This window comes from Macrobrachium rosenbergii, chromosome 33 (genome assembly GCF_040412425.1).
Source record: "Macrobrachium rosenbergii isolate ZJJX-2024 chromosome 33, ASM4041242v1, whole genome shotgun sequence".
NCBI classification, from domain to species: domain Eukaryota; kingdom Metazoa; phylum Arthropoda; class Malacostraca; order Decapoda; family Palaemonidae; genus Macrobrachium; species Macrobrachium rosenbergii.
In genome coordinates this window covers 6203726-6227563 of record NC_089773.1, presented here as the reverse complement: position 1 = coordinate 6227563, position 23838 = coordinate 6203726, and the positions used below count along the sequence as shown (strand labels likewise).

General features: G+C 37.0%; 1 protein-coding gene across 4 annotated transcripts in view; it reads left to right on the top strand.

The window, feature by feature from the left end:
- Positions 1–1847: 1847 nt before the first annotated feature.
- The window catches only part of LOC136855857 (protein TFG-like), a 27358-nt gene continuing 5367 nt past the window's right edge, over positions 1848–23838 (top strand). The window contains exons 1-10 of one of the 4 annotated variants that reach the window (XM_067133237.1): positions 1848–1946; positions 6636–6770; positions 10101–10235; positions 10707–10841; positions 11553–11658; positions 12733–12830; positions 15177–15294; positions 16065–16130; positions 18930–19118; positions 21936–21980. In XM_067133237.1, the coding sequence (XP_066989338.1) occupies positions 6711–6770; positions 10101–10235; positions 10707–10841; positions 11553–11658; positions 12733–12830; positions 15177–15294; positions 16065–16130; positions 18930–19118; positions 21936–21980 (952 nt within the window). In that variant the 5' untranslated portion in view covers positions 1848–1946; positions 6636–6710. The remainder of the gene's footprint in view (positions 1947–6635; positions 6771–10100; positions 10236–10706; positions 10842–11552; positions 11659–12732; positions 12831–15176; positions 15295–16064; positions 16131–18929; positions 19119–21935; positions 21981–23838) is intronic. The other 3 variants (XM_067133239.1, XM_067133238.1, XM_067133240.1) reach the window with 3 other exon arrangements.

Genomic DNA, 23838 nt, shown 5'->3' with positions numbered 1-23838 from the left:
ATATATATATATATATATATATATATATATATATATATATATATATATATATATATATATATATATATATATATATATATATATATATATATATATATTGAAATAACAGAATATGTGAGGCAAGGAACAATATGCTTTGTTTGTTGATTTATTTTTACATAGTAATACGTTTACTATATAATTGTGGATTTTATTACACAGATTATTTTCACGAAATTGTGAATCTCTTAGCAATAATAATAATAATAATAATAATAATAATAATAATAATAATAATAATAATAATAATAATAATAATAATAATAATACGTTCGGTTAGGTTTAAAACAGTACTGTACACCATAAATATTAAAGAAAAAATAAACTAACATTTACTTAGCTTTCCAATATTACGTTTTCATTGAAAAAAGACTGTTAAGAAAAATAAGTGTACGACTAAAGTTTTTTCTTAGAAGATAAAGTCATGAGAAGGGCTTTGCTCACGCGTCATTGTACCAAGCACTTGTGAGGCGTTATTAGGTAACTGGGATTGTTCTAAAAACGGTAGAGTGACGGAAGAGTGGTGTGTGTGTGTGTGTGTGTGTGTGTGTGTGTGTGTGTGAGAGAGAGAGAGAGAGAGAGAGAGAGAGAGAGAGAGAGAGAGAGAGAGAGAGAGAGAGAAAAGAAAGAGAGAGAGAGAGAGGTTCAGACCCCCCCTCTATGAATGGATAATGTCTTTGAATGAATGACAGATAGAACAATCCCTCTTTTGTCCATCCTGTATTGATGAACGTCCTATACAAAAAGCATTGTTTTACTGACTTAGTAATCAGTCGATTGTTGTGGGTTGCAGTCAGTTCTGAGAGAGAAGGTCCACAGGGCTCGCAACTCCATCGCAAAATAATTATTGAGAAGAGGAAAGTTCGTCTAGAGACATTCTGTTAAAAGAGAAAAGGCCTATATATATATATATATATATATATATATATATATATATATATATATATATATATATATATATATATATATATATAAATATATAATCTTGTTTGTAAATGCGATGAACTTTTATTTATTTATTTTTTTAATAGATTGTCAAGGTCCATTGGATTGTTTGTTGTCATTTGGAGAATACATTAAGGGAACGCGATTCTACCTCGCTGAATGAGAGCGAACTTTGCTAGTAGGTACTGTGTCAAGAAGAAGATCTGTTATGATATCTGCTATGAATTTAAAAGAATATATGCCAATATCGATTATATGGCGATAAGATTAAATTACTGTGGCTCTGCACAATGAAACATATATCATAAACGAGAGTTGCAAATAACTGGAAGTGGGAAAACAAACATTTTTTGGTAATGACGTTAATGTATGAAGTACTCCACTCATTATTCGTTATCGGGCATCTTTACTTTGACCCGTAATTACATAAAAAATAAATAAAATCTCATGCCTTATATTTACAACAAAATAACCTTAATTTAGCCATAATTTTTTTTACCATACACTGGATTCGCGGCTTTGGCGAACAAAAGAACACTGGGATTTAATGTTAAAAATTCATATCCTGTCGAGGATTGAAATGCAATGACTTAAGAATATAGAAACAGACGATTAAATTTAAAAGGAATTTGAGTCTATTTTTTTGTAAGCCATGAATACAATTCTCTTTAATTGCCATCAGGTGTAAATCTTTATGACACCTTCATTATATTGTACAAATAACAGCCACAATTTAATGATAGTAGATCACATCCTGTTATTTAAATAGTAGATTAAATTTCTTAAAACCCGAAAATGTAAACTGAAGGAAAAAATTATAAAAACAAGGCTAAAATGTTAGAGTTATTACTTGACTCAATTACGACATATCCAGTCGAGTGGAAAAGATGGCCGAGCCAACTCATCCTCACCAGTTTTCGTTTGACATTTGACTTAAAACAACAAAAGAGACGGAGAAATCAGTAAGTTAATCTCTTATTTCGAGAGGGAGTCGCTACATAAACGATTAATTATTGAAAAACACCAGTTACAGTCTAAATGTAATTGAGAAATGAAGAAAAACAAGCCTTTAATAGACTCCTGCCAAAGCCCGATCCAGGCTTAAGCCAGCCTCGATTTGTCTTGACCGGCTTTGTTTATGTTTGGGGGCTTTGGCTGTTCTGGGACTTCAGTTCTTTATTTGTTCTTATTTTAAAGTAATTTTGATTTCTAGTTTTTTGTTTCCGTAAAGTCTTACGGTAGACCTTGACTTAGGTTAGGTTATGGCTGACATACCCTTAGGGTGGTCATGTAAGGTCAAGGTTACGTGGTACTCTGCAGTGTAGGGGTCATCCAAATTCAGCACACGGAGTTATTAAATATTTATCGAAACATGGAAAACAGTGAAAAAAATTAGCAGTTTGTCTGCCTGAAGTAGCAGAGATTGTAAAAAAAACTAAGGTCAGAAGCAGAGATTGTAAAAAAAAACCAAGGGGCAGAAGCAGAGATTGTATAAAAACCAAGGGGCAGAAGCAGAGATTGTAAAAAAAACAAAGGGCGGAAGCAGAGATTGTATAAAAAACAAACAGCAGAAGCAGAGATTGTTAAAAACAAAGGGCAGGCAGAAGCAGAGATTGTATAAAAAAAACAAACAGCAGAAGCAGAGATAAAAAAAAAAGGGCAGAAGCAGAGATTGTAAAAAAAAAAACAAAGGGCGGAAGCAGAGATTGTAAAAAGACAAAGGGCAGAAGCAGAGATTGTATAAAAAACAAACAGAAGCAGAGATTATATAAAAAACAAACAGCAGAAGCAGAGATTATATAAAAAACAAACAGCAGAAGCAGAGATTATATAAAAAACAAACAGCAGAAGCAGAGATTATATAAAAAACAAACAGCAGAAGCAGAGATTGTAAAAAAAAAACCAAAGGGCAGAAGCAGAGATTGTAAAAAGACAAAGGGCAGAAGCAGAGATTGTAAAAAAAAAAAAAAGAAATAAGGGGATTGTAAATAAAAAAAGCATGTCTTGGGGGACAAGGATCCATAGAATTTTAAGAAAATCGTAAATCTTTACTTCTGTAAGCAGATAGACGGCTCATTTTTTTTTTTAGATTTATCAAAAAGTAGTACTGAATGTGGCATCGTGCTGAGCTTTTCTGCGTAAAAACACAAACAAAAGATGGTAAATTTTTCAAGTTATCTCAAATACTAATTTCTGACAAAATTTTGCAGACAAGAATTTAAGAAAACTCGCCACCATATAAGCCATTGCTATTTTGCTATAAGCAGTGATGTAACACTATAAATAATTTAGGTTAAGCCATGCCTAAAAAACGTGCGTTCACAACTAAACCCTACTTTAGGTTAGGTATGTCTGTTCCAAATTGAACTGTGCTTACCATAGCAGAGGCCTAGTATAGCTTGCTATTTTTGGCATTGCAGGGGGATAGCCTATTGGATCTACAGCATTATGCTGAGTGAACTTTTGTTCTAATAGTTATACAAATCAGAGCCATTTATGTAGGTATATTCTTCAGTTTAAACTGGAAACGGAAATGCTAAGGAAGAGCTCCGCATGGAGATATTGTTTGCTAATGAAATTTTTTGACAAATGTGTAGCAAAGGGTGTGTATGATGCAGTACAGGTGAGATAACTAGACAACTGTGCTGAAATAAAGTGAGAAATTCAGTGTCTGTTGTTCATGTTTGTATGCTTATGTCTGAGGGGCTGGTACTAAACTTGGTGTCCCGCAGAGCTTATCCGCTTAAAAACATAAACATCAGACAGTAAATTTCTCGTTATTTTAGTAAGATTTTAAGTTATATCACGTGCACTGCCTCATAACTCTTTTCTATATTGTTCTGTCAAAAAATTTAATTAATAAACGATATCTCCATTCAGAGCTCTTTCTTAGAATTATCCTGGAAAGAATCATTGAACTTACGTAATTAGGTGGTTTATTAGTGACTAGTCGGGAGAGTCTCCCATTCACCTGCCAGCCAGCACTTTCTCATCAGCTTTGGTTAATTAGGACCTCTGGGTGCCCTATGATGGCCAGTCAAGTTGAAGTTTCTTTAATCTTTTTATTGTATAAATTGTTTGGGGTTTTGGTCAACATTGATTGAAGTCAGTGGCGCATACTTGTAGTTCACCACTGCCAACCCCTGTTTTGATGGCAGTTTTGCAGGAGTATTTGCGGAATATCTGGCCATCCCTTGGTATTCTGAGTAGCCTATCTTTTGCTGCAGTCTTCTTCTGGTGCTCTTTGGCATTGAAGGGCATTTTGGCCAAGCTTTTGGGAGTGACCGATGCCTTCTGTGTCCAGTATTGTGCCTCAGTACTGTGACGGGGCTAGGAGTCTCTATAGCCCTTTCTATCCCTCCCTCCCTCCAGCTCTAGCTCAAAGCAGCGGCAAGGGAAACAAGATGATGGGGGGGATGTTGTGGAAGCAGGGGATGTAGCATCATCAGGAGCTGAAGCCCTGGGTAGTTGGTGTCCTTCAGGATGATTTCAGACTACCATTCAAGGATCTCAGCCCTCCCCTTTCTTGGAGACTGATCCCATTTGTGATCTACCCTTTAGGATCGCCCAAAGCTTTTGAGTCTGTTGACAGGGGGGAGGCTGTTGGTGGAAAAGAATGCGTTCAACGCTGTAGGCATCCTATTGCTATATGTTACTCTCAAGCCTTGGCCAAGCAACGGAACGCTATAAGATGGCTGATGGTAATACAAAATACTGAGAGGGAATTGGAAAGTAGATTACTTACTAACCTTTGGTACTCTTTTTAGTCAAGTTACTGCAAATCGCAATTGTACGCAGTTAATGATTAATTACCTTTACTCAACAATTAACAACAGTGTTTACAAATCAATACTAGGGGCACACGTGAATAATAATAAATAAACTGTTATTATAAAGATTCGCCAGTGCTGTACAAGATAAAATTCCTTGTCACATGTGGAGGGGTCCAACACGACAAATGCAAGGGTGAGCTGAGGTTTCCTTGGTCACTCACAATAGAGGCATCCCTCTGAAAGAGAGAAGTGTCAAACTAACAATGGGAGTGGTGAGAATTGAAGCCCTAATATCATGCAATTGAAACGATAAGGATTCCCTAACTATCAACATGCCAATGAGTGGCACAGCCAGTCGAAACTCCCTTATATTGCACTGTTCACAAATTTGAATGAAACTAGCATGCAAACGATGGGTGGCAGGCTGAGAAAAGGATCGGCTAAGGGAACAAAAGGAGGGTTTACTGATGAATGGAGAGAGAGAAATACACGTGGTGAGCGTAGGACACAGTACTTGGGGTGGTTTGTTAAAAGTCGAGAAATTAGGTCCATTGCACATAGGACAATGGTTGGCGGACCTGTGGAATGGGCAAGTGAGAACAATGGACATCCATTCACTACCAGGGCCAAAACACTTCTGAGGACGAATCCGGGCATATGCAGCCGAGCTTGGGAGGCTGGTCAGATGTAATATGGCTGCTGTTTCAGGTAGCTCCTTCCAATCTTTGAAGTGGCTCTCTTGTGGCAACCTGGAACACGAGACATTTGGGCGGCAGAGGAGGAAAGATACCGGAAGTACAAAAACGAGAGAAATATGATATGTGGGCAGCCATTTGCGCTTCGTTTGCACAGGGGCGGCCATTTTACGAGCGATGGTTAACCTTGCACGTAAAACTATTGAATGAGTTAGTGCTACAGACTTGGATGAAGCTGGAAACAAGTCATTCCTTGTTTGATCTCACTAGAGAGGGTGACTTCATGCTTTTAGTGGAACCTTAAGGATGTAAATCTTAGGTAGTCATCCATCACTCCAGAAGTACTTCCACTTTTGTCTGTAAAGGGACCATACCAGTTCAGAGCCTTGTGCTATCGATTAGCAACAGCCCCTCGGGTGTTTGTTTCATGTTCACTTTAGTACTTGCTTGCCCCCATTAGCATGGGACATGTCTTCTGCGTTATCTTGACGACTTGCTGACTTCATCACCCTCAAGGATATAATTACTCCAGAACAGAGACTGCCTCTTACCTTTAGTACCAGCAGGCACAAGAAGTTGTCAGAGAACACCCTTTCTTTCTGATTTTGTGAAGAGATCAAGTGGCCTGTGGTTTATCTTACAAGGAGGATGGTCATCCAGTCTGGGTGAGAGCTCACAAAGGTGTCAGATAGTGCTGATGTTTTTACCTAAACAATTTCTTCCTTATCCTCACAGATTAGCCAAGATTTTTTTTACGGAGTTTTTTTAAGCTGAAACTTGGTTTTTATGAATACTGTACTTGCCTAACATTTGTGTGTTTAGTCTTTTAAAAAAGCAGGGGAGATATCTTGGGCTTAATGAATTACCCTTGGATTCACCACAGAAAATGTTGAATTCATATCGCCTGGAGGTGACAGAGTACAGGTATATGAAGTTTTGAAGTCTAATCCCCAAAGATACTGCAGTAAAATTATATTGCTTTAAAACACTAAAGTCTTAGCTGACAGGCAGGCTGAAAGTGACAGACAGACACAGACACATTGGTCAGTTTTAGATGTTTCAGCACAGTAAACCATTGACATAAAAAATGGGAAGATTTGATAGAATTATAGCATCTTTTGTTAAAGAATTGTATTGTTCGCACCATTGATGCCTGATATTCTTTCTGTTCTTCCTTTTACAGAATACATGAAGTTTGGAACTACGGTGGTTTGGGCTTCTTTTCAAGTAGGAGGAGATCAACTTCGAAGCCAGCAACATGAGTGGGGCTGGCAGCAGTGATAGTGGCCTGGACTTGTCGGGCAAGTTGATCATCAAGGTAAATATTGCAATAATTTAATTAATATAAATGTAAGATTCATATAAGTAACTTACCAAGTAATTACATAGCTATAGTTTCAACTCATGTGGCAGCTTAAATTTTAAAAATAGCAGTAGAACTTCTTTTGTTTTTGTGTAGGTGACTAGCCCCACCCGCTATCGCGGAACAAGAGGAACAGCTGAAGACCTTAGTTCGTTTCTGCCGGCTTACGACTGAACATCGGTTGTATGCAGTAGCTTATTTTGACTTCTTATTGCCTTTCTCCAAGATTGGTGAAGTATTCTTATCTTTGGTAGCCTTCGAGCTAGTTAGTGCTAGTTTAGGTTTTTTGAACTGATTTTTTCGGACTCTAGTTCATCCATTTGTACCAACTGTAGAGGACTTGTACTGAATGCAGGGACTGGAAAGAGAGAAAATGGGAGGTTTAAAGATCACATTTAGATCAGCTTGAGACAGAAAGAGAAAGGCGGCTTCTAGGGCAGAAAGTAGGACTTTAGCTAGCACAGAGACTACGCCTAAGTCTATTATGGTTGATAATGTACCTATTATCTCTTCTCCTGTGCCTGTCTTGTCTCCCATCACCAGCCCTCCTACTGTACCACCTACTCCTCTGCCTAACTCCCATGCTTCCGACCCTGATCTCTTCCCAGTCTTGAATCCAGATTTGACCAGAAAATTAACCTGGTAGTGAACACTCGGGCCGAATTAGGGTCGTCCCTACAAGTCCTGATGGACAAAGTGTGTGTGTGTAGACAAAGTTTCTAGTGATAGTGCAGTGCTAGCGGAGGAGGTGGCTACTTGTCCTGGCGATTCTCTTAGGTGAAGGTCCCTGTCATACTCCTCTAAACTTGGGAGGGGTCATACTGGAGGTCTAAGGGAGGTCGGTGGGGTTTACCCATGTGTAGTTGAGCCTGTTGATCGACCTCAGGCTTCGACAGACAGTCATTGGAAAGGCGTCAGTGTGGAAGTGCATCAATTGTCCTCTGGTTCTGAAGATTCCATTCCTAATAAGAGGCACCTGTGGTGCTTTCCGGACAAGTCTCGGCCTTTGAAGAGGTGCGCAGCCCATGCTGACCACTCTTCTCTGCTGCCCTGTAAACGGTTCAAAGAGCCTTTTCGCAGCCTGCAACCTTCCTGCAGCACTTGGGACAGTCCAGAGTGCTTTTTACCCCAGCGCTCTGTTGTAGAGTGCCAGTATTTGGCACCTGAGCACCTGTCTAGTTCTCGCAAGCGCCCATTGTCCTCCTCTAAGTGCCCATCGGCTCATGAGTGCCCATCTACTTCTCCGGAGCCTCTGGTGCCAACTCCCAAGTGTTCGGCGCCTGTTTCCAAGCGCCTGGTGCCAGCTTCCGTGTGCCCAGCGCCGCCTCATCAGCTGCCTGCTTCGCGTCTGCCTGTGCCTTTGATGCTTGATCCATCTCTGGTGCCCGTTCAGCTCCAACTAATGACATTTTGGGCTTATGGAACGCTATAAAATGGCTGACAGTAATACAGAAAACTGAGAGGAAAATGGAAAGATTACTAACCTTTGGTACTATTTTTAGTCAAGTTACTGCAAGGCATAATTGTCCGCAGTTAACGATTAATTACATTTACTCAACAATTGATAACAATAGTTTACAAATTAATACTAGGGGCACATGTGAATAACAATAAATAAGTTGATTATAAAGATATGGCGGTGCCGTAAAGATGAGATTCCTAGTCACACGTGGATGGGTGATGAGTGCAAGGGCAAGCCGAGAGTTACCTGGTCACTCACAGTAAAGGTATCCCTCGTAGGAGCCCAAAGCAACGATCCAACATAGGGGTATCCTGAACTGAGGTCTGTCGCACATGGGCAAGGGTTGGCAGACCTATGGAATGGGCGAGTGAGAACAATGGAAGTCTGTTCGCTACCAGAGCCAAAACACTTCTGAGGACAAACCCAGGTGCATGTGGCCGAACTTGGGAGGCCAGAGCACCTCAGGGTCCAGTATGGTTGCTGCTTCAAGTAGCTTGTTCCAATCTTTTTAGCGGCTCTCTCGTGGCAACCTGGAACACGAGACATTTTGGGGGCAGAGGAGGAAAGATATAGGAAGAACAAAATGAGAGAAATATGCTATGTGGGCAGCCATTTGCACTTCATTTGCAGGGGTTTGGCCATTTTATGAGTGGTTAACCCTGCACATAAAACTATAGAAAACACCCACTGCAGCTAAGGCTCCTTCAGACTTGTCTCTTTCCCCGGTCTCATTGGGCAGTGAAGTCTTAGACCAGGCAGCTGGTACCACAGCGTACGCAGCACTTCTGAAGTACTTTCTCTTGAGCTTTCATGCCTTCTTTTCTCCAGCTGCCCCTGCCTAGGCCTTCGTGAGAGGAACCAGCCTGACGATAGTTCCAGGCTCCCTAATATGGTTCTTTTCTCCTATTCAAGGAAGGCCGTGAATGACGGAGAAGAGAGAGCCAGGTAAGGGCTTTTGTTTTTTATTGTATGCTTTGGCAGCCATCGGAGTACTCTTCGGCTGCAAAGCCCCGCTGATGTGGAGGTGCCTTAGGCTCTACTGCCACGCCACTACGGTCGAGATGATCTTGTCAGAGGCAGTACTTTTCTGCTGTAGTGCTCTCACCAGGTAGTTTCTAACATTTTATCAATGTTAACTACTTGCTATTTCAAAATTCATCTCCATCTATGAGTGTTTTTTAAGTAGTATGTGCCAGTGCATCCCACCTCCTGTAAATGTGGGATTCAGCTATGTAGTTATATGGTAAATTACTTATATAAAAATGACATTTTTTTATAAAGTTTTATATATACTTACCAAGTAGCTACTTGATCAGAGCCCTCCCTCCTCCCCTCACATGCGCATAGGGCATAAATGAATTGGGCTCGTTAGTAGTGTTGTACCTATCTTTCCCTGGGTGGATAGGGCAAGTTACTTACACCAAAATATTGGAATGCTACCGCAATTTTTCAAATTTAAGCTGCCGATAAATGACACATAATAGCTATGTAGTTACTTGGTAAATATATATAAAACTATTTTATCATAAAAATGTCATAATTCAACATAAGTCCTCTTGCCAAAGTTTACAATTAAGCTCCATGACTGTCATCATACAGAATTATTGCAGTGTGTATGGGTGTTCACTGATATGGTTACTGATATAAAGATGTTAGGGGCTTCGACAAAATACGGTAAGTCAGTCTCAGTTATAGGAATTTTGGTGATATGTGTTTTCTTATGGCCAATTATGCAGTCATTAACCTATTTGAATTGTTTACGAGAAAGCACTGTGCTAGGTGTGTTGTAACTTACAATTGATAACCGTTCTTTTCGTCCACAGGCTCAGCTGGGTGATGACATCAGACGAATTCCCATTCATAATGAGGACATGACGTACGACGAGCTGATCCTCATGATGCAGAGGGTATTCAGGTGTTCATTGGACCCAGAAGATGAAATCACCCTTAAATATAAGGTAGAAGATTACATCACAGTCTGTCTATCCTTTGCAGTGAATATGATGCCACATGAAGTTTAACTTAGGTCAGGACTGGGGTCAATCTTATCCATTTGTAGTTTCGAATGTGAAAAGGCAGAGTACTCACTTGATGAAACTGCCTATGGTAGGGGACTGTAGGAATTGCCATAGATTTTTTGCAGTGTGTTCAATCACAGCTGCGTTGTTTCCTGCTTTTATCTTGCCCCACAACTGTTGTTTGACAAATCCCACAGGCCAGTGCAGTGAGGGTCCAGAAATAGACTTAATGATCTGACAAAACCTTATCATTAAAATATGTACCAAATGTCATTGTTATCAAAATGCAATGTACAGTTAAACTTACACCACCATGTTTTGAAAAGTATTTATTTCAATCCATTTCTAGTTTTCATGAGATGGAACAAATTTTTTTACGGTCTGTCAGTAATATTCACGAGTGTCTTTCAGGATGAAGATGGAGATTTGGTGACTATCTTCGACACATCGGATCTATCATTTGCCATCCAGTGCAGCCGTATTTTACGACTAACCATTTTGCTCTCAGGCAACTCAAAATCAAAACCACGCCGACCTGATATGACAGTGAGTTTGTCAAATTCTTGCTTTCTGTTTGTTGATGTCAGTATTGAATTGGGTGTACAAAGATTAAGGAATGTATTTTTTGGTGTGTAATTATACACACACACTCGCAATTTGATTCGCACCATGATTTTTAAAGCTCAATTCATGGATAAAGTTTTATCAGAATTTCAGGGAAACAGGATCTGTCAAGCAGTTGTTGAGTTAATCAGTTGTTTAATGAACGTCAAGCTGTGTGTTCTACAATTTTATATGTTTTTTACTGGTTTCCAGCTGGTGCTAGAAGATTTTAACCTATCATTAAGACCGTAGGTTTGCTAGCTATGAAAAATATGGTAATTAAAAATTTGTCAGTTTTGGAGAATCTGTCAAGATTTGTGTCAGCACGTACGGTTTTGATATTTTCTGTTCTGTTGTTTCCTGCTAAAGGGATATAAGCAAAGGGAAACTATAAAAATATTTGAGTAGATAACTAAAAGTTAGAGTATAATAACCTTAGTACCGCCAGTTCTGTGTATAGAACATCAAAAATAACCGATTTTTTGTCAGTGATTCTTATTTTCATCAGGTCAGCATTTTAACTTTTCTAGTGATGCAGTATTTCTGTAATACAACATAAAGCCATCAAATTTAATTTCCTAATAACCAGATATTGTTGGTCTAATTTTTGTTATTGCTTGTACATAGGATGAATATCACATCTTGTCTTTACAGACATATGCCATCAAGAAAGAACTCCAGGAGATTCGAAATCGTCTAACATCGTTGATTGATGGTCTAGAAGTTCCTCTGCCCACTTCTGTTCCAGTTGCAGATGCAGGTTAGTGGTACTCCAGCCTTTTCCATACTGTATTTCGATATTGTAGGCAAAAAAAGTATATCTTAGTTTTACCAGACCACTGAGCTGAATAACAGCTCTCCTAGGACTGGCCCAAAGGATTAGACTTATTTGACACGGCCAAGAACCAGTTGGTTACTTAGCAACGGGACCTACAGCTTTTGTGGAATCCGAACCACATTATAGCAAGAAATGAATTTCAGAAGCCTTTCATCTGATGCTAGGTGTAAAAGCTTTTTTTTTTTGCTTCAGTTTAGCCCTGTTGTAAATGTAGATTGAGATTTATATTTTAAAATACAACTGAAATGTACTTCAGTTTTAGATTTTATACGTCCGTGACTATTGCTTTGCTAAAGTGAATCTTCCCGATTGAACGGGTTTATTGATGTGAGGGGGAGTTGCAGCATCAGTTGTCACTTATACAAGTAAAAGTTCATGGTATGTTAGGAAGGAATGCTGTCATTGCCGCCATGCAGTGCTTAACAGCAATTATTACTACTTCCATAGGAGATTATGTCAGTAAAAAGTCCTATAGTTAAACTTCAGATAAGTTTTAAGAAAAAGATTTTAAGATTTTTCTTATTTTATATAGTTTTGAAACTTAAATTTGGAGAAATAGCTCAAGTAGGTACAATAAACACTTTAAAAATACAATTCACAACTTAGAGACTCTTAAGTGATGAAAAATCCCTTAGTTTAGTCTCCAATAATTCTGATTAAGTGAAATATAGATGGAAGCTTAGTGTTGCACTATGAACATACAGAAGTATAATGTTCAGGTTGAGCCCAATCAGTAGTTTTCCACATCAAATTAACCATCATTAGCATAGAAGACAAACCATTTTTGTGTATTATATTTAAAGCCAAGGGGACAAGTGTATTCTCCTTTCCTTTGAGATGTCGGCTGTTTGTTTAGAGCACTAACCATTTCTGTAATGATCTGTATGGAGTCAGAATGGTAACAAGATTGAACGCAAACACAGTTACACTTAGCTACCATAACTAGCAAATAAAGTTGCCTTTGATAAATTCCATCTTTCACCTTTTATGTTTCAGATGTGAGTGGTAATAATGCTGGAGGTGCAGCTGCTGCAGCCACGCCTTCAAATATGCAATTGAATGTCAATTCCAGGGAATTTGATCCTCTCCAACAGGTATGAATTGTTATGTAGTTTCATCGTATGTGAAGTTAGTTTCACAGTTTGCTATTATGAGCAATGTTTTCCCCCACAACAAACATTTGCAGAACAAGTGAATCAATGATACATCGATGTTGTGAAGTAATGTGGTTATTGAAATCTTTGAAACTTACATGTATGATGTTTATGTAATTGCCTCTTTAGCCAACACACCAAAAACACTTCTAAATCTTTAAACACCATTATTCACCATACAGCAACAAAGTCCACAGTGGGTGGAGTCGTGCATACAAATACCAGTGTGTGAAAATTGATTCAAGGGGAACAAACAAACAGAGAAAAAAACCACTCAGTGACAGAAATAACACCGTTTTGAAATAAACACCCAAAAACACAGTTACCCTTACAAATTAATACCCAAAACAATTACACTATTGAATACAGAAAACAACACATCCACGCTTACACAGGGGCCAAAATTAAACAAAGAGAAAAACCATACAAATAAGGGCTTCAACATTTAATAATGTCAGTGTTAAACTCACATCTGGAGCAAAACCCAGGTAAGACAGAAGGCAGCAGTAATGCCTGAACCTTGTTGATGACTTCAAACATCCAAAAACACAGATTACACTAAGCAACAATGCTGATTAAATACCCAAAAAGGGATAATTAGAAGGAGGACAGCTGTAATCTGTATTAAATGCAACAGAAAGCAACAATTTCAGAAGGAAGAAATCCATGTTTATTAACAACAGCAGATTAGCTGTAAAAGAACTTCTGACCACCCCTCTACACGGGGGAAAACAAACCATTGTTGTTAATACAAATGTCAAACAAGCCAACAGCCGAGGAGGAGACAAGAGAAGTTACAAATTACTGCCTAAACGGCTTAAATCAAAATTACAAAATAATATAATACTAAAGTATTGAAAGCAAAATGGGCAACATAATGGCACTATACTGAAATAGGATAAGTTTCTTGAGTTGTTATAGATTATGTTATAAAAAACAGTTTCTAATAGGTGGGAAATCTCTTTGCATCAGTTTTCTGATATTTTGTTTATTGTATATACTCGTGTAACTTGCGATCTTGCATATTATGTGACCCCAAATTTTCACCCTTAAAAAATTATTTTATCACGTGTCTCGTGTATCATGTGAGTTCCTTTTTTGAGAGACCAAATTACAATAGACTAACCTCTTTTCCTCTGTCTCTTTATCTATCCCATCTTCTAGTTAAATAAGTTAAAAAAAGTAAAAGAGAATGATAAAAGTATCGTTAGTAACGCTATACATGTTGCGTAAACGTGTACAGCCATAAACAGCTGAATGAGAAACAGCTGTTTTGCTATGAACAACTGAAATTGGATAACAGTTGTTTCGCTTGGATTTCAACCATTGTATGATAGTAAACAATTACTGTAGTTATGTTACAAATGATGTTAAGTAGAATAAGACTGATATATTTTTACATTATACCCTTATTCGATTTAGAGAAAAGATCTGCAAGGAAATATATTGCTAAATTTAAGCTGCAAGTTGTAGCTGAAGCTGAGAAAACAATGTTCAAGCTGCTAATGACTATAAATTTTTGTTCATCGGCAACATGGATGAAACTCAACCATAAATAAAATTAGAGAGAAAAGTATTTTAATCAAAACCACTGGGCATGAAAGAACACATTTTACTGTTGTTTTCTTGCTGATAAAGCTCATATTATGATGAAATCAAGTGAAAATAGCAAATGGAATCTGTTAATTTTTTTACATAAAAAACATACCCCTAACAACATCTCTTTAACGAAAAAAATAGCAATTTAGTTCACAATGAGACATATTTAAATATTTCAACTTAAAACACTTCGTATAACAAAAAATAACCTTGTTTCTTATAAAAAGAGTATCTAGAGATTCATTTACTCTAACCAAAAGAGAAAAATTGCTCTGAATTGAGTTAAATACAGCAAAATAAACTTACCTCATAATTGTCCTCAGCTGATTTCCAAACTAAAACATTGATCGCTGTGTTTGTATTTTAAATTTTATAATACAATAGTAATATGGGAATACAAACAATGTTATTGGATACAGAGAAGTAAAGCATAACTTTTTAAAAGATCCATGAAAAAGATGCATATTATGTTTGTATTTTATAATACGTTATTAATTTGTGAATACTGTATTACATAAGCTCCTTTTAAATCTTGTGTATGTGTGACCCTCTTAAAATTAGCTTCAAAATTAGGTCTTCAAAAATCACATGATATGCAAGCATATATGGTATATCATTTTTGATTCAGTCAATATGCCAATTTTTGTATCTATCTCTGTTACATAATAATTATGATAATTTCTGCAGCAACAGCCGCAACAGCAGGCGGGCCAGCAGCCGACACACCTCGCCCCTGGGGCGACACAGGCTCCACCGGCAGCAGGCACTCCAGCACCTGCTTCCTCAACATCTGCCCCAAGCGAAGGTAGGATTTACAGATGTATACAGTCTTCAGTCTTATGTACCAGTATTGCAGTGAATTTGTCATTTTAAAATTGACTTTATGTGCCTTTTCTGTAGGAGCTTCTTACTCAAATACTTTCATGTGACGCTTTGGTGATTAGCATTTGGGTTTTTCATTGGTAACCCATAGGAATGTTTGCGAAAACATTTTCACCTTTTCTACTTTGATAGTGACATGAGCTTTAGGTCTTTTGTTTTGGTCTAAAAGGCTGACAGTGGTTTGGGGAGCTTGCCATAAGATAACAAAGTTTGCTCAACTGAAAGTTTTTGTGTGTATTGAAGAGGAAACATCGTGTTGTGATAATCTTCACATTATTGTGCTTAGCCTGCAATACTGTTAAATGCTCGGAAACTAGTAATTTTCAAAGATGTCTATGATATTAAGTAGGTTCAACATCTAAAGTTCTTTGAAAAGAGATATGAATGGCTGTTGCCTTTACAGAAGCCACATATGTTAATTTGAATATTAAGATGCTTCTTTAACAGACTTTATATCAGAACATACTCACAGGGAACTTTTGTGTGATACAGTACATATACATTAGTTGCCTTAGATCACTTAATAGATACATCACATTAAAATGAGTAGTAATATATAAGCCTAACGTTTTGTTGAAAAAACATTGGCTGTATTTGATGGCAAAATGTTGATATGGATTAATCATATAATAGATGTTTTCTTACACACTTTTAAGTTTCTCGTGTACCTTATTTGAAAATCAATCTTTTTAGTTCCAACAAAATGCGATGAAAGTAGTGCATACCAGGAAGTGCTCTCCTCGTTTGGTCTTACAGAAGGTATTGCGTTGCAGTTAGCAAGTGGTATTGCATGCCATTTACTAAAAATGCATCTTTGTTTTTAATTTAGTCAAATACTCTACAGTCTGTTGTATACAGTGTGTCTGGAAAGCTTAGTTCAGATTGACGCTGTGCTCTTGTAACTAACCTAAGGTATTAAAAAGTAACTTGAATTTTTCAAGGTACAAGACAAATGCTGCTATGAATATGACTAGGAATGTTCCTCTGTCATGAAATGTGTCAAGACAGTTATTTCTCTGATTTTTCAATTTTCACAGGTTCCCTACGGAATTAGATTACCATTACATTCTTTTAGATTTAGACCTTCAATCTTATGAGCACTACGTAATTCAAATTATTATTTAACTCTCACAGTTAGATGGAATAGGTATTGGTTTTCCAATTTTGTTCTGAGGTCATCAGCATTGCTAATTAGGTTTATCTAAGACCAGCAGGAAAGTGTGCTCTATGAAAATCTGCTATAAATAGATTTAAAGGCATTACTTTTGTTTTCTACCGATTATCAAGTGTGGTTTAGAAGGATTGCATGAATTGTATAGTATATTAAAAGGTTTTTTGTGTAGCATGTAGCAGTAAGGGTTTATGTAAAGGATTGTGACTTTGGTTAGGTAATATACTCATCTGCACAGCTATGAATGTTAATTCCACAGTAAGCTGTAGGTCCCATTGCTAGGTAACCAATTGGTTCTTAGCCACATAAAATAAGTCTATCCTTCGGGCCAGCCCTCTCTAGGAGAGCTGTTAATCAGCTCAGTGGTCTGGTTAAACTAAGGTATACTTAACTCCACAAAATGTAAGGAGGTGAAATTTCCATAAGCAGTTGAATATGCTATTTCTATTTTGGTATAGTCATTAAGAGCGTATGCTAAAAGTAGGTATACCTTAGTTTTACCAGACCACTGAGCTGATTAACAGCTCTCCTAGGGCTGGCCCAAAGGACTAGACTTATTTTTACACGGCATGTACTGATTTGGGTGAGGAGTGGTTGTAAGATGCAGAAACACAGGACAATGATCTGTTAGAAGATCCAGATGTAATTGATGTAAATACATGGATGAAGACTTGATTCAGATTGATATTGTGGCAGAAAGATATCTGACCATTTAAAAGAAAAACTTGGTTTAATGTTGATGATGATATAAGAATTATAGGGACAATAAAAGTGCTGACAAAAATCCAAAGACATTGTCCCATATGCAAAAGCAGTATCAAAGCCTGATAAGTAATTTTTCTAAGCAGCTGAGAAATAAATTTGAACTTTGTGGCCTCTATTAAAAAGGTATCTAAAGGGATACCCATTATATAAGCCATTTCTGTGAAACTGTAGGAATGATAGGGCTGTTGTTCCCAAGAAGAATTATGTAGCATTATAAAGGCCAGTAATAAGAATGAAATATAAGCTTTATATACTAATAAAACTAATAACAATAAACTGGAGTATTAATACTTGTGTTGTAAACTTACATCTAATTTCTAATACCTGCAGCAACTTTTAAAGTAATCTGTGCATATTAACATTTTTCAATGACTACACACCTTTAATGGTCCAATGGCATAACAGCTTCAGATGTATTTATTAATAAGTTGAGCCAGTGGCGAATGCATGAGTTTGTTATACTAATCTAGACTTATCAGTTTGAGAACTTTATGCCAGGGTCTTCAATAACTTTTTTGTACCTCTGTCTGAGCAGCCCCTTGTACTTTTGAATCTCACCTTTGATGTGTTTAGTACAAAACATACCCTTAGATAGCCTTTTGCTTTGGGGGAAAGTGCGGGACCAGAATTTCTCACTGAGTACTAAACTAAAGTGCAAGATTATCTAAGGTTATGGTTTGTGTTTATAGTCTTTTTCATTTTTGTATTTTATCCTTAACACTGAAACCTTTTCTCAGGTCTGTTTAAAGTGACTTACCAACCTGTGTTTCATGCTGTTGGTTGTCAGATTTCATGTCTTGAACAGAAATGGAAATTTCATATTGTATGACAGTCTTAACATGTAACCCCATGCATGTTTAATGAACATTATTTGTGTTATATTGTTAAAATTTTATGGACAGTTTATCAGTACTAGGAACCTAAGCTACATTGAATAAGAAAACAGTTACTTAAATAAGTAACACCTCAGTGTAGTGGACCACAACTTAAGACTTTTACACTTACCAGCTACATTTTATGGTTATTTTTGGTGATACTGCCACTTGAGATGTGATACATTTAAAATGAATTGTTAATTAAATGTTAAAAGTAAAATTCATGTTAGTTTAGGCTAAGTTCTATATGGAATTGCTGTTAACTGTTAGATATCTAGAAAATATTCAAGTGCAGGCCATAATATAGACTTTGTAATTTAACAGACTGTTACTAATCAGAAAGCTAGACCCCAGAGTTTCTATTAAGTTGAGGTGCTACTGTACTTTTAACTAAAGACCATTATAACCTCGAACTGATAAGTACAAAGACCCTATATTAAAGCCTCCACGTGATATTTTGAAGATATCTTCAAGCTACCAGCAATTCCACATAGTTCCTAAGTTCAACTAACCTGTACTTTACACTTACCATTCAATTTAAGAGATTTATCTAAAATGGTATCATTCTGAAATGGTAGCACAAGAAAAAATAATCAGTTTTGTAGCTGATAAGTATAGAAGTCTGCTAAGTTTAGGACGTAAGTTGAGTCGTTACTTGATAAACATTTGATGAAATTTGGAAAATTGTTTTACCTGAAATTATTAATACATACAATCTAAGAATGCATTCAAATATGGTCATTGCAGGTGCAGATGCTGCAGGAACAGCAGCCGCTGCTGCAGCTGCTCCTGTCGACGGAGCCTCAAGTGCATCGGGCAAGTCAACTCCAGCTGCGTATCCACAGCAACCAGCACAGCCCCAGCAGCAGCAACAGCAGCCTCCACAGCAACCCCAACAGCAGCCTCATCCTGGTTATCAGGGTTACCCTCCAACAGGTAAAGCAATCTTGAAACCAGTGGCGGTTTGTAGTTTGGAATTTTTTCCATCAACTTTCAGTTAAACAAGACGAGGCTGTCTCTGTGTCGCTTTAGGTAAGCGTTTTCTGAGCTTCTCAGCAGACTTCCATCAGTTTGTGCTTGATCCCTTTGCATATTTGGAATGCCCTCAATGTGATCACGGGGCTTTTGGCCGTCGCTTGTCCGTCCAGAAGGGCGGATAAGGAGGGCTACCTCAGTTGAGGGTCACTAGTAGTCAGTTGTAATTGTCTAGTGCAAGTTTCATCCACTGTTTCATCTGCAAGTCATGTTGTGAATTTTTATGTAATGAATTTAGCAGAAAGTAGTGCTGTATGTTTGGTATCACTGATGTAAGAAAGTATTGTAGCATGTATTTATATTCAGTGTTGAAATTCATCTTTGATTTGTGGCTAGTGTCTATTGTTTTGTAAACTTCTATGTACACAGTAGCAGGCCTCTCTATCCATGAGGTCGAAATTTTCACCTCATTCTCCACTAAGCTGCCAAATTTCTCAAATTTCCCCCATGACTGACTTGACCTACTGTAACCTGTCAAGGGGCAGGTCGGAAATAGTTTTTTCAATTCAAGCAATTTCTAGTAATACTCATAAACACCCAATAATTTATTTGTAACACTTACCCCACCCATGTGAGCTACAAAGCATTTGGATTATTTCTTCCATACATTGGTTGTTGTTGTAATATCTAGAACTTGAATATTTTGGTGTCACTGTATTGCTAAATAAATATTGTGGGGAAAATTGTAACAGGACATTACACTTTACACTTAATGCTGTTTGCACATATTTTAAACTGAGTCAACACATTATTTAGCAAGATGCAGTTGAAAGGTTAGACAGTATGCATTAGCTGTGACAACATTAATGTGAAAGACTAATAGGAAGGATTTAGAGAATTATCATTGCTTATATCGATTATCAATGTGATATATTTCCCTTTGAAACCACTAACTCCATTATGCTCTTGTGCATCACCATTTGTAAAACCTGAACCTACCTGTGAATTCAACACATCATGTAAATACACATTTATTTCACCAATAACTTCTGTTGCACCAACACACAGTTGAAGATGCTTATTTCCCTTGCAGACTAAGTCTTGCACAGAGGTACCAATGGATTGTGTGTTTAGACAGAAAAAACAAACAGGAATGTACAGGCAGCATATGTATCATACTACAATCATATTGGGTTCTGGAGATATTTCAGTGTTTAACAATCACAAACATTGCTACAAGCAGAGGCCAAGCATGACATACACTACTATGTATAATCTTCGTGCATGCACCACTCTGCTAGTCTCTCACAACTATTGGCCAACAGCTCCATGGTTCCAGAGGCTAAGACTGTATTTTTCTGACAGTGCAACCAGTCATTACATTAAAGTAATAGTAATCCCACCCACCACATCAAACCTGCAATGAGATGGAGTTACCATTATTGTTAATGAGAGAAACAAGGACCTCAAAAATAAAAAAAGATTTTACAGTTACTTTTTTAAAGCATTTAATTAGTTTGACAATAAAATTTAATCATTTGATTTATGGATACAGATTAAATTTAATGGATACAAACTGACCAATATACGGCTACCACATTGATCAGCAGAAGGCTGTGGTGTTAAGCTTGTGGGGCAATTAAGTGGCTGCTTTGAAATTTAGTTTTATTATATTGTCCAGTTTGCTGGGGATATAAACTCAGTTGATTACAGTGTGATAACCTAACCATGAGAGTTTTTGGGCAGCTCTAGGGTAGATTTATAGTAAAGAGTCAGGTACAAGCCAAAACTATTCATCTTCGTGGGCGTTCCATAACAACATTTGTGCTGTAAGAAAAAGAACCTACCTAATTTGAGCCCTGTGTACATGACCCACCATGGTTGCTGTAAGATATTTTGATGTCAGACTTTACTTTTAAACTCTAAGTTTTGCCCTTTTTGTTGAAATTTAAGGCTAGTAATATTTTGTCAGTCACCTAATTGATTAATATTTATATGACTTGAAGTCTGATAAACATTTTGATAAGTTCTTTGTTTTTTCCTTAGTTGGGAGTTTATGTTTTTACAGTGAAGCAGTAGGTTTGATGATTAAGATCTTCTGTTTCAGGAAAATATTTTATAACTTTCCTCCAGTGTATGTTTTCATATTTGTTTCTTACAAGTAATGTCAGACTTTCCTTAGCCAACAAAAATCTTCTTTGATAATGGATACTTTACTTTATTTTTGCCTATAAATGACATGTTTTATTTTTTTAGCCTCTGCTCTTGTCATAAGTTTATTATTTATTGAAGTGTTTGATGGCATAGTTGTTTTCCTGTACAGTAGTTGTGTTTACGTTAGTGTGGCTTCTTCTAGATCATTGACATGCTACTTGTATTATCCAGTATTTTATTTTTCAAATAATTTTCCTTGTTTGTGAGATGTTAATTTCAAAATTATGTTGATAACTTGTTTTTTAGAGTTATTCTTCAATATGATTTCCCTTAGTTAATTACATATAAGAGTTTGTATAGATATGTTTTTTACAGACTTGAATACTGTACCTGTTAGAGTTCATTTCAAAACATTTTCCTTTTTCCCATCATGAAAAGAATGTGCATAGTTCATTACAGATTCACCTCAGATTTGTTAATTTTATCAGCAATGCGTAAGTGAAAGTTGACGAAGTTACGTGCCATGTAAGCGTTATTTATCCTTGCTTGGCCGCTTAGGTAAATTGTGCACATTCTTGGTGGAACCCTTTTTTTTATGCTATTTGTGTTAAATTTCCCCTTCAGCTGGAGTGCCTGTCCCTCAGCGAGGTCCCTATATGGCCTACCCAGGTAAACCCAACGTCTCGTTTTGTCTCTCGTTGGTAGACATAGAGTGGCTGTTTACGTGTAAATCATTGTAAATCTGGACTCCATTTCTACACACTGTGTTCTAAATGGTGTTGGCCTTAAGTGATGGTTTCCTAACGTTACGTAGATGAGGCTAGGCATGAAGAACGTTTCTGTTTAGCTCGGTTTCCAAGCCTTTTATCTTGCAGCAGTTATGCACGTTAATCTTAACAGATATGCATAGGTATAAGCTTAACAGATATGCATAAGTATATGTCGTTCTGGCTTCATAAGCATCTAAACAGTATGTAAGGTAGAGTTGACACTTTCTTGCATGTTAATACTAACAGTCCCTGTCTAAATTTTGACCACAAATGTTTGCAAACCCTCACAGTAATTGTCATCATTTGTATATTAACAGCAGTAAACATGCATGATGACAAATCACAGTCGTCCTTTGAATAGAGGAAGGCGCAGTACCATTTCATTAAATCTTAGTGTCAAAACTAAATCTTATTATCCACATTCTGTCCTGAGCAATTAATTTGACTGAATTACTGTATCAAGTGAAGGACAGATTTTATTTTTTCAATCAGGTGAAGGCATCAGAAAGTTTAGAATCCCAGAAACCCTTGAAAAATGAGCGAGTCGTACAGGCTTCAGATCAAAGCTCTCTATTTTGAATAAAAAAAGTGGAAAGCGTGGAATACATACCTCTAGAGTTTGAGATGGATTGCTGTCAGCAATATTGTAGTCAGCTTGGGAATTTGAAATCAGAATAGCCTTATAAAAGCACTCTGTTTTGCTTCACAGAGAACATTTTTGTTTATTGTGGTTGGCCTTTTGTTGAGCAAAGCAGTAATAGCACTCAGAGAAATTTTATTCCAGAAATTTCATTCATGCACACCGACAGTGTGTTTTGCACTAACTATACTCACCTCTTGGAAATCTTCAAGCTGTTAAGAGTGTAGTCAGAGGAATTATTGTTTTGTGATGTTGCCAAATTTCACTTGCCAAATTTCACTTGCTGAGTATGTTTCTGCCATCTCATTAAAGACTTGAGAGACAGTTGATTACAAATTGCAATTGTAGAGTATCTTTGAGGAGTTCTACTACTGTATTAGCAGAGACATTTTGTGACTTTGAAGCACAGTTTGTTAATTTAACACTAGGTGTGACTGACATTTTGTGTGAAGGTTTCTTCTGGTTTTGCTCTAGTAAATGGCATCTTTCACCTTAACATTAGACATTAAATTAATCCTCCCCAGTCTCCTCAGTCATCAGAATATTTTTATTTTGAGATATTTAATACAAAAGCTGTTATTGCAACATTTCTAAAAACATGGAGTAAAATGTGAGTTACTAAATGCTGCAGTACGTAATATTTTACATTGTGTTGACTACCTTGCACTGCTAACCAACCTCCTTAATTCTACAGGTAAGCAGTGGGGCTGGAAATTCATGAACTATATTGTCTTAAAGAATGAGATGACTATTAAGGGCATGAAAAAAATTAATGACAGATATTAAATATCATGGAAGCATTTTTTATAAGCAGATTTATAGACATTACCATATGAGTCTGTTAGATTCATCAGTTATCGGTCAGTAACTGCAACTAGTGCAATAAGGTTATTGTTTTTGGGAGTTTAAAAGATGTAGGTAGATAAATTGTGTTGGGTTATAGGGTAAATGGGTAAATAGTTAGAAGTATGGGAAAACAAGGTTATTGCAGTTTTGTGGTCTTCCAACCTCACTTGTAAGCTAAGTAGGTCAAAGGGCAGTTTAAACGGTAAAAAATGCAGGTACCATGTAATTCTGAGGAGACTCTTAATTGTGAAAAATAAACTTTACGCAAATG